The sequence below is a fragment of the Ranitomeya variabilis genome, chromosome 1 (assembly GCF_051348905.1).
Source record: "Ranitomeya variabilis isolate aRanVar5 chromosome 1, aRanVar5.hap1, whole genome shotgun sequence".
Classification (NCBI taxonomy): domain Eukaryota; kingdom Metazoa; phylum Chordata; class Amphibia; order Anura; family Dendrobatidae; genus Ranitomeya; species Ranitomeya variabilis.
Window position 1 is genome coordinate 245,192,804 of NC_135232.1, and position 12,218 is coordinate 245,205,021.

Sequence of the window (12,218 nt, forward strand, 5' to 3'; positions counted from 1 at the left end):
AATTAGTGGGTATATTCATAACTGATGTCCTCATCTAATATATAAAGCTGAATGTGTGTGTGTGTATGTGTGTATTTCCGGGATTGGCATCTGCAGCGTAACAGCTACAGCCACAAAATTTTGCACAGTCACAAGTCTGGACCCCGAGAGCGTCATAGGCTATGTTGTGAGGCGAAATTTTAACCCCGCGCATTCCAATTCACCAAACAATTTTGCCCCTATCTACATAATGGGGAAAAAGTGAAAGGAAAAGAGTTGGAGGCAAATTGACAGCTGCCAGCTGTGGACAAGGGGGACTTAAAGAATGAGAGCAATGGCGCCAAAGAGTTGCTAAGGTGGGGCCCTGACATGGGATACTCACCACACACGGGGATATGAACACACACACAAAATGCGCCACACACTACCATGTGCTTGAACACATATACCACCCTCAGCACACATTTCACCACACATACACCAACCTCGCCACATCAAAGTCAAAACACAAAAGTCGCCACTCAAAACCCACCACGTGCAAAATTCGCCACATGCAAAACTCGCCACATGCAAAACTAGGCTCACGCAAAACTCGCCACATGTGCAAAACTCACCTCACGCAAAACTCACCACACGTGCAAAACTCACCTCATGGAAAACTCACCACACGCAAAACTTGCACATGCGGAAAACTTGCCACATGCACAAAAGTTGCAACACATGCAAAAGTTGCCTCACACAAAACTTGCACATACTCAAAACGTTCCACAAATGTACCATTTAGGAAATACGGCAACTGTCAGTCATATGACCTGTCTATTATGTGTATGCGTGAGCTAATATATACCGCCATGGGGGAGGGCTTCCTGTTGGCTGGGGATTTATCAGGCTGCGAATTTAGCTTACAAATAGTGAGGTAAAAATACTGACCAAATAACATGTGAACGAGGTCTAATACAGGAGGAGATGACACACAGGTATATACTATATACAGGAGGAGATGACACACAGATATATACTATATACAGGGGAGATGACACACAGGTATATACTATATACAGGAGGAGATGACATACAGGTACATACTATATACAGGAGGAGATGACACAGATATATACTATATACAGGGGAGATGACATACAGGTATATACTATATACAGGAGGAGATGACATACAGGTGTATACTATATATAAGGGAGATGACAAACGTACATACTGAGGTAAAAATGAGAGGTGTGAGGTGAAAATGAGGTGTGAGGTGAAAATGAGAGGTTTGAGGGAAAATAGTGGAGTGATCGGAAAATGACAGATGTGAGGTCGAAATGACAAGTGTTAGGGGGAATGAGAGGGGTGAGGGGGAAATGAGAGATGTGAGGGGGAAAATGAGAGGCGTGATGGGAAAATGACAGAAGTGAGGTGCTAAATGAGAGGCCTGATGGGAAAATAAGAGAAGAGAGGTGCTATAACTAACCACAGATATTTACTATGCCCAGGCAACGCCGGGCTCTTCAGCTAGTTTTAATATATAAAGAGGACACATTTTCTTCTTTCACAAGATGCAATTCTGGTGGCGAGAAGCAATGGGAGGGGGGAATATATTGAAGTAGATTGATAAAAACTGTAGTATTGACTACAGTAACCCATTACCTTCCAGTCCTTAGTTTTCTTGTACAGTTTGGAAAATGTGGAGAACCAGAAACTTTTCATAAGCAGCAGCTAATTCATTCCTTTGCTGTAGTCTTTATAGGCTGTATGACATGAGATTTAGACATGTAGATTGTGAGCCCTCGCGGGCAGGGTCCTCTCTCCTCCTGTACCAGTTGTGACTTGTATTGTTTAAGATTACTGTACTTGTTTTTATTATGTATACCCCTCCTCAAATATTAAGTGCCATGGAATAAATGGCGCTATAATAATAAATAATAACAATAATGATAATGCATATGTATTCATATATATATATATATATATATATACAGTGGGGCAAAAAAGTATTTAGTCATTCAGCAATAGTGCAAGTTCCACCACTTAAAAAGATGAGAGGCGTCTGTAATTTACATCATAGGTAGACCTCAACTATGGGAGACAAACTGAGAAATAAAAATCCAGAAAATCACATTGTCTGTTTTTTTATCATTTTATTTGCATATTATGGTGGAAAATAAGTATTTGGTCAGAAACAAACAATCAAGATTTCTGGCTCTCACAGACCTGTAACTTCTTCTTTAAGAGTCTCCTCTTTCCTCCACTCATTACCTGTAGTAGTGGCACCTGTTTAAACTTGTTATCAGTATAAAAAGACACCTGTGCACACCCTCAAACAGTCTGACTCCAAACTCCACTATGGTGAAGACCAAAGAGCTGTCAAAGGACACCAGAAACAAAATTGTAGCCCTGCACCAGGCTGGGAAGACTGAATCTGCAATAGCCAACCAGCTTGGAGTGAAGAAATCAACAGTGGGAGCAATAATTAGAAAATGGAAGACATTCAAGACCACTGATAATCTCCCTCGATCTGGGGCTCCACGCAAAATCCCACCCCGTGGGGTCAGAATGATCACAAGAACGGTGAGCAAAAATCCCAGAACCACGCGGGGGGACCTAGTGAATGAACTGCAGAGAGCTGGGACCAATGTAACAAGGCCTACCATAAGTAACACACTACGCCACCATGGACTCAGATCCTGCAGTGCCAGACGTGTCCCACTGCTTAAGCCAGTACATGTCCGGGCCCGTCTGAAGTTGGCTAGAGAGCATTTGGATGATCCAGAGGAGTTTTGGGAGAATGTCCTATGGTCTGATGAAACCAAACTGGAACTGTTTGGTAGAAACACAACTTGTCGTGTTTGGAGGAAAAAGAATACTGAGTTGCATCCATCAAACACCATACCTACTGTAAAGCATGGTGGTGGAAACATGCATTGGGGCTGTTTCTCTGCAAAGGGGCCAGGACGACTGATCCGGGTACATGAAAGAATGAATGGGGCCATGTATCGTGAGATTTTGAGTGCAAACCTCCTTCCATCAGCAAGGGCATTGAAGATGAAACGTGGCTGGGTCTTTCAACATGACAATGATCCAAAGCACACCACCAGGGCAACGAAGGAGTGGCTTCGTAAGAAGCATTTCAAGGTCCTGGAGTGGCCTAGCCAGTCTCCAGATCTCAACCCTATAGAAAACCTTTGGAGGGAGTTGAAAGTCCGTGTTGCCAAGCGAAAAGCCAAAAACATCACTGCTCTAGAGGAGATCTGCATGGAGGAATGGGCCAACATACCAACAACAGTGTGTGGCAACCTTGTGAAGACTTACAGAAAATGTTTGACCTCTGTCATTGCCAACAAAGGATATATTACAAAGTATTGAGATAAAATTTTGTTTCTGACCAAATACTTATTTTCCACCATAATATGCAAATAAAATGATAAAAAAACAGACAATGTGATTTTCTGTATTTTTATTTCTCAGTTTGTCTCCCATAGTTGAGGTCTACCTATGATGTAAATTACAGACGCCTCTCATCTTTTTAAGTGGTGGAACTTGCACTATTGCTGAATGACTAAATACTTTTTTGCCCCACTGTATATATATATATATATATATATAATATAAAAAAAATCTATACATATACACTATATGTATACGAAGTGTTGTAATTGTCATTTTTCTTATTTTAGGGATTTTTCATCTTCCTATTCCATTGCCTTCTGAATTCGGAGGTAAGTCGTATATATATATATATATATATATATATATATATATATATATATATATATATATATAAAACAAGCTGAGTGCTAGATGCATAGATCATAAAACGAAACACATGTTGCCCTTGTCACTTCTGCGTGAGAAAATTAATTGACATGCAAAACCTTCAGTGTCACATTAATTTATAAAATCCTCATCAATCTTAGAACATCGCCTGTCATAAATAGCAGTGAGATTTATATCTTCATTTCATGCCGCCCCGTGCATTTTCACACCTCAGTCATTTTGTTGAGACTGGATGAAAAGGTGGAGAATACTAGAAACTAGCCCTTAACTGTCTTAAAAAGTTTAGATCATCATTAGCTTCTGTAAGTGTCAGTTAAAAAATGTGAACATTTCTCCTGCTTTTACATGTTATTCTCTAAAGCATCTCTTTTTCTACTTTCCGCTCTTTCCAAAAAATTTATATCACTTTCATAAATATTAAATTTGTTGTAATGCTAAGATAATGGATCAGACGAGATCTCTAGGGAGATAGTAAGACTTGAGTGTTGGATTAATGCAGATGTCAGATATTTTTTTAATACATATCCTCAGTACAGTACTATCCATGATGTTTCTGTCAAGTGCCTAAGTATTTGATAGGATTAGTTAAAATGATTCTTTCAATTTTGTGTCATGTTAGTGATTTGCTATTTTGATGAGCTTGTTCATAGCTAATACTTAAGCTGTCTTTGTGCTTTTTGAAAGCGATTTCCTAACTTGGCCCAAACAACTTACAGCCTGACATAGCTTCATTATGGCAAGAAATTGATTAAGAAATTAAATAGTTTAAGACATTCATATACATTAATATGATACTTAAAACTCGACTCCTAAAAATACAGTAGTCGAGAAACCATGGGGGAATATGGTTATTTAAGTAAAAATGCTGAGCTTCTTATGATTTGAGCTTATAACTTTGTTAGTATTGGTGGTTTTGCTGGTATTACAATTCAATCTATGTCTACTATTTGCTCAGATTCTCATTTTAAGCCTTTATATTTTTGTGAACAGCTTAGCAGTTACCACAAAATACTGTCTCTTAATTATATCCATTAAGGATGTATATATCACATTGGTATACAGCTTCGTACATTATGCTTGAGGCATACTTTTAGTGGATCATTTCAAGTGCCCCCATGGATGTCCTATGAATCTAGCCTTAAAGTCATCTGATAGTTTAAATATGAAGAAATTGTTACTTAACAATCAATTTTCACGTGAGTGATATATCATATTCTTTTTATCTTAAGGTGAGAGCAGCATTCAAGCACAAAACGAAGGTGTGGTCTTTGACAAGCAGCTCTATTCGGAACATCAATGTGAAGCCTTTCAACTCTGATGTAGTAAGCAACAAATAAAAGGTCTCATTAATCACCACTCCAGCATTTTTGTATTTCCCCTCTGTTAGTAATCAGTAATGTAAGTGTAATGTGTATTAAAATACTTACTCGTCGCTGTCTTCTACTGTTTCCAGCACTGCTCCGGTTCTCTTCCATAGCTCTGATTGTTGTGGATAGTTCGTTTCTTTCTTAATGTTAGCATATAAGCGTCTCATTCTGATTCTCACAGATTTAAATTGCAGAATTTCCTTTCATTTAACACAGAAGAAGCTGTATGAGCCAACTATTTAGAATTGAGAGTCCTCAGTGGTTGAAACCTTTTAATGGCTAACTGAAAAGATGGTAACAAATTGCCAGCTTTCGAGACTACATACGTCTCTTCATCAGGCAAAGACTAAAACAAATTCTGAAGAATCTGAGGACTCTCAATTCTAAATATTTTTCTATCTACTGGCTAACACGGTACCAAGATATATTTCTTTCCTGAGCCAACTAGTCACTGTGATGTCAACTGTGATATCATGTTTCAGGAGAGGACTAGAGTAGCGCTGGAGATGGCAAAAGACCATGATGGCTAAATAATTGAATGCACACACTTTAATCACATTACTGATTACTAACTGAGGGGGCAGTAAAAACAATGAAGTGGTCTTGCAAATAATTTTGTTTTGTGACTAGAAGTCTATGTCTAAGTAAAAATTCTTATTAGGTGTTAGTTTCATTTTTCACGCTTCCCTTATATGTGATATAGACATTCATACTGATGTAAACACATGATATAGACATACTGAATAGTACATGTGATCTGCTACTGCATAGAGCTGGATCAGGAGCTGAGCCCATTCCACACTGAGGTATTTAGCCAACACTCACTGGTAGCTGCAGCAATTGGAGGCAGTTTCGATCCCTGTAGTTTAACATCTTAAATACCAAGATGAGTGATGTCATCAAGATAGTAAGACAGAGCTGAACGCACAACCACTGACAATATGCTGACCTCTGGTGAAGGACTTGGTGTCTGCCATCTATGTGCTACTATGAGGCAAAGCTTCACAGAAATTTGCTATACAGGGTGGGCCATTTATATGGATACACCTAAATAAAATGGGAATAGTTGGTGATATCAACTTCCTGTTTGTGGCATATGAGTATATGGGAGGGGAAAACCTTTCAAGATGAGTGGTGACCATGGCGGCCATTTTGAAGTCGGCCATTTTGGATCCAACTTTATTTTTTCCAATGGGAAGAGGGTCATGTGACACATCATACTTATTGATAATTTCACAGGAAAAACAATGGTGTGCTTGGTTTTAGTTTCAATATATTTTTATTTAGAAACTTAGAAAACCAAGTTTAAATTTGAATATTGTCCCATGCAAGGGACTTTAGAATTTCAGATTCACAAACATAACTACAGCTGCTATTAAAGGGGAAGACAAGACAGAGACGGAGGGAGGGAGGGAAAAATACATAGGATTTATCAAAATATAATCTGAAAATTACATCTGCCAGTGGGTACCATTAGATGAAACAATTACTTGGTTTTAAGGTAACTTTATTCTTTCATGAGTTATTTACAAGTTTATGATCACTTATAAAATGTGTTCAAAGTGCTGCCTATTGTGTAACCCTCTTCTCCCACTCTTGACACACTGATCGCAACACTGCAGAAGAAATGCTATCACAGGCTTCCAGTATCCATTGTTTCAGATGCTGCACATGTCGTATCTTCACAGTATAGACAATTGCCTTCAGATGACCTCAAAGATAAAAGTCTAAGGGGGTCAGATCAGGAGACCTTGGTGGCCATACAACTGGCCCACGATGACCAATCCACTTTCCAGGAAACTGTTCATGTAGGAATGCTTGGACCTGACACCCATAATGTGGTGGTGCACCATCTTGCTGGAAAAACTCAGGGAATATGAGACCAATAGCGGAGGTTTTGTTTGCTAACTTCACCATTCACAAAAAAGTTTGCCTCATCACTGAACATAATGTTATGTGTAAACTGAGGGTCCTGTTCCAATTTTTGTTTTGCCCATTCAGCAAATTCAGTGCGCCAATCTGGGTCTTGCCCGTTGAGATGCTGCAGCAGCTGGATTTTGTAAGGGTGCCATTTGTGAGTAGCTAATATCCGCCGAAGGGATGTTTGACTGATGACACTCTCCAGTGACATGCGGCGAGTGCTATACTGTGGACTCTTGCTGAATGAAGCTGGGACAGCCACTAATGTTTCATCAATAGTGACTGTTTTATTGCTTCCACATTTTGGCAAATCCAACACTGAATCTGTTTCACAAAATTTTGCAAGCAGTTTGCTAACTGTAGCATGGGAGATGGGTGGTTTCATAGGGTGTCCTGCATTGAAATGTGTTGCAATTACCCGGGTACTGAGTTCACCAGACATCAACACAATTTCTCCTCACGTGTTAACCTCTGAGACATGTCAATGGCTGTAAACAAAGAGAAACTTGTAAACAACTCATGAAAGAATAATGTTATGTATTAAAACCAAGCACACCATTGCTTTTCTTGTGAAATTCTCAATAAGGTTAATGTGTCACATAACCCTCTTCCCATTGGAAAAAATAAAGTTGGATCCAAAATAGTAGACTTCAAAATAGCCGCCATGGTCAACATCCATCTTGAAAAGTTTTCCCCCTCCCATATATTAATGTGCCACAAACAGGAAGTTGATATCACCAACGATTCCCATTCTATTTAGGTGTATCCATATAAATGGCCCACCCTGTATTTTTAAAACATTGCAACAGAAAAGTTTTGCCATGTACAGTACCTCAAAAGGGGCTTCAAAATGTTAAACTGTTTTTTAAAAAAACAACATAAAAGTTTAAATTATTTCTTTCTCCCATTTCTGAATTAAAGAAAAAAACATTTGGTATCACTGTGCCATTAATTGTCCATAGTTTGAAAATATACCAATATTAATCCTTTTATGCCATGAAATTGAAAGTGAGATTGTCAGCTTGCCCTCCAAAAGAATTTAACAAAACACAACTAAAAGATTGTATATAACCCAAAATGATACCAGTAAAACTACAGCTTTGTCACACATAAAAGCTACATATGAAAGCTATTGTGACATAAAATACATTTTTTTCAAAAGAAGCCAAACCAAAAAACTCTTCATCAGTATGGTATAATTATAATCAAACTGACCTGCGGAATTAAGATACCAGGGTTTTTTTTTTGCCATACAGCAAATGCTATAAAAATGAAACTTGAAAAATAATGGCAAAATTTCATTTTTTTTACCATTCCATGCAAGAACGCATTGCAATTTTTCAATTCATTATATGGTATATTACAAGGTGTCATTCAAAACAGTGACTTATTCAACGAAAAACAATCTCCAAATGACTATGATGTTAGAAACATAAAAAAGTTGTGGCTCTTGGAAGACACAAGGAAAAAAAAGTAAAGCAACAAAAAAAATGGATTCAAAGACAAGGGGTGATAATATTGATTAGATTGAAAAATCTGTAAAAAATGTTATCCTTATAACATAAGAGAAAACAGGATTTACTACAAGACTTTGTGACTTTTTTTTTATCAAAACAGGCAATAATAAGAGAATGTACTACAAATATCCATGAGTTCAAATCACAATAAAGTGGATTTTCAAGTATTGGAGAGCTGTAATATTTGGTATATTTGCAGTAAACATGACTTTAAAAAATGTGAGAACCAACTTTTTGTGAGTGCTGAAAATACGAGCAGAAAATATAATATTATATGAGAACAAAAGCAAAACTAACTCGGAGTAATACCATCCTGTTCACCAAATAGTCTGTGAGTATCATATTCTGTCATGATTAGTGTTGAGCATTCCGATACCGCAAGTATGGGGTATCGGCCGATATTTGCTGTATCAGAATTCCGATACCGAGATCCGATACTTTTGTGATATCGGGAATCGGTATCGGGATCGATATTAATGTGTAAAATAAAGAATAAAAATAAAAACATTGATATACTCACCTCTCCGACGCAGCCTAGACCTTACCGATGTAACCGGCAGCTTCCGTTCCTAAGAATGAGCACTTGAAAGACCTTAGATGACGTTGCGGCCTGTTATTAATCGCGTGAGCGGTCACGTGACCACCACGCGACCAATCACAAGCCGCGACGTCATCTAAGGTCTTTCAAGCGCTTGAAAGACCTTAGATGACGTCGCGGCTTGTGATTGGTCACGTGGCGGTCACGTGACCGCTCACGCGACCAATCACAGGCCACGACGTCATCTAAGGTCTTTCAAACGCTCATTCTTAGGAACGGAAGCTGCCGGTTACATCGGTAAGGTCTAGGCTGCGTCGGAGAGGTGAGTATATCAATATTTTTTATTTTTATTCTTTATTTTACACATTAATATGGATCCCAGGGCCTGAAGGAGAGTTTCCTCTCCTTCAGACCCTGGGAACCATACAGGATACCTTCCGATACTTGGTGTCCCATTGACTTGTCTTGGTATCGGGTATCAGTATCGGCGATATCCGATACTTTTCAGGTATCGGCCGATACTATCCGATACTGATACTTTCAAGTATCGGATGGTATCGCTCAACACTAGTCATGATACATTTTTTCTTGACTATGGTTTCCAACTCACTAGATAATGCAAAAAAACTGTTCGTTTAGGATCCATTGGACCTTTTTTACTGAAGAAAAATTGTTGTTGATTACCCTTTTTAATGCAGAGGCGTTAAGTTAAAGCACCACTCCAGTAGGTTTTTTATTTCAGCACTGGAGTGGTACATCTAATCTAAGGTCCCTGTACCTAGTGTTATACTTATCCACCACCTTCTTCACTTTCTATCGCCACCGATCCCATCGGTGTCCAGAAGTTTGTGACCTGCAGGATCACTCTAGCATTTCATGGAGCGAACCGGAGGTCACTTTTCAATTCAAGTCTATGAGAGACTTATTTTGGTTCTCAAATGCTTGAATTGAGAGCTGGTGACTAGTGATGGGCTAGTATACTCAATGCTCGGGTTTGCCCGAGCACACTCGGGTGGTCTCCGAGTATTTGTTAGTGCTTGGAGATTTAGTTTTCGTCGCCGCAGATGAATGATTTATGTCTGCTAGCCAGGCTGAATGCATGTGAGAAATGCCTGTTGGTTAGGGAATTCCCACATGTATTCAGGCTGTCCAGTAGCCATAAATAATGTAGCTGACCATGTCCCTGTATGGGTAGACACAGCCATTACACAGTACACAGTAGAGGCACATTTATAAGATTATCTCAGCACAGGAACATTTTATTTAAACACTTTCAATTCTGGAAATTATTATTATTTCAAGAACTATTCAGTAAAATGAACTTTTGTTCATAGAAAAATCCCTTTTAGTCATTTAGATTTATAAATCCCCATGTTATTCATTTTTGTTTTGTCAGCTATTATACTGCTTTTGTGAACTTTTAAGGGGTTGACCCTCTTTTTATGACCTGGATCTTGTTCCATATTTCTTCTGTAACTTTGAATGTCTAACTACTTGCTTGTTTTACATCTCTACCGGAACACTAGGACTTGAACTCTATAATTCCATATCACTTTTAGATACAATTTTGACATGGTCTCAGTTTCTCTGGTTCTGGCATCATTGATTCCTCTATCGTCAATTCAATAATGAGATTCTATTATATCCATTGATCTCTACAAGGATAAAAAATATACAGAATAACACCCTTGGGACTTTACAAAAGTGACCAAACATGTACATGATAGCATTTTGAGTTTACAGATGCATAACAGTTGCAAACAATGCAAATTTTACTTTAGCATAGTTTATTTTACATTGTTCATTTATTAACATTTGTTAAAGAACGAGAACTTTTGAAAGTAATAACTGGCATCCTGTGCCCTTTTGTTTTTGCCTGCTAGATGTATGGGAATCGAGCCAATACATTTCCAACCAAGATGAATACGTGGGAGAAAAGCAGCAATTCAGCCAACAGAATTGACTTGTCTGCCGTTTGATTTTGAGAGAGGTTTACCGCCAACAATGAAATCACTGGAGGCCTTCGTGTACATAAGTTTGTCTTTCTTTAATTCAACTCAAGGTGCCTTCTCTTTACTAATACTAAGAAGTTTCCACCATGTTTTACTACAGGGACTGTTTTGTTTTTTTTTTTGCCTGAAGAAACCAATTTGTCTTCAAGCATACAACTACAAAGACACAACTCGAAATAAAATGTTGTTCACTGTTGGCAGCAAGTACCAAAATGCCTTAGAGACCATCTTCCTCTAAATATCTACGAAACAACAAGGAAGAAAGTAATGTTGTATTGTGCAATAAACTGCATTACTAAACTGATCACTGCAGGATTATTGTGTTATAGTGAAAGACAGTTCAGAACCTTGCGTGCTGAATCCATCACACATAGAGCAGTTCTTCTGTAGAATGTTACGGTCACAATACATTGTTTAGCTGGGTACTGATGATATTCTATTTTATCAGTCTTATTTATGAAACGCAAATTGGTGGACAGGTAACACAATGAGCTATATTGTTACATGATTTGATATATTAATTTTGTAATTAATTGCTGTGAATAAGATTGCACCTTAATTTACACCTCTATTGAAGGCATCTTACGAAGAAATAAGACCTTTTACCTGCTGCTCTCCAATGTTTCCTCTTCATAACCAATATGGCTAATTTACTGTTATAGGTGGACAATTACTGTGGGCTTGCTTTGTTTTAGAGAAAAAAAATGTTGTATAATGGACTCAAAAGTTTATGTACGATTTACTGTGCATTCTGTTGAATTTTTGGTATAGTTTCAAATTTCCACATTTAGTCATTCTATTGCAGTAATAAACTCTATCACTATCACACACCAGAGATTTTAAGAATTGAATGGCATAATAACCATTTTTGTAGTAAATCTGAAGCAGCAGTGATAAACTGTTGTATAGTTTAGAAAAATCATGGCCAAATATCCTATTAGGGAATTCTGAGAAAATAGAAGGCTGTAGAGAGACTACAGAGATAATGAGGCATATTTACCAATGCTGTCTAATTCTTAGACAATGCAAGCTTAAGCCTCCCACACACATTAGACTGATGTTGGCTGCACCCACCGATATTGATGGGTTGAGCGAACACTTTAATGTGTAT

The 12,218-nt window shown here is 38.1% G+C and overlaps 1 protein-coding gene across 2 annotated transcripts in view; it reads left to right on the forward strand.

Annotated features, from left to right (window-relative positions):
* Positions 1-11,411, forward strand: part of ADGRD1 (adhesion G protein-coupled receptor D1) — a 1,174,499-nt gene extending 1,163,088 nt beyond the window's left edge. For both annotated transcript variants that reach the window (XM_077293307.1, XM_077293306.1), the window contains 3 exons: positions 3,654-3,695; positions 4,983-5,075; positions 10,979-11,411. In XM_077293307.1, coding sequence (XP_077149422.1) covers positions 3,654-3,695; positions 4,983-5,075; positions 10,979-11,074 — 231 coding nt within the window. In that variant the 3' untranslated portion in view covers positions 11,075-11,411. The remainder of the gene's footprint in view (positions 1-3,653; positions 3,696-4,982; positions 5,076-10,978) is intronic.
* Positions 11,412-12,218: the final 807 nt, after the last annotated feature.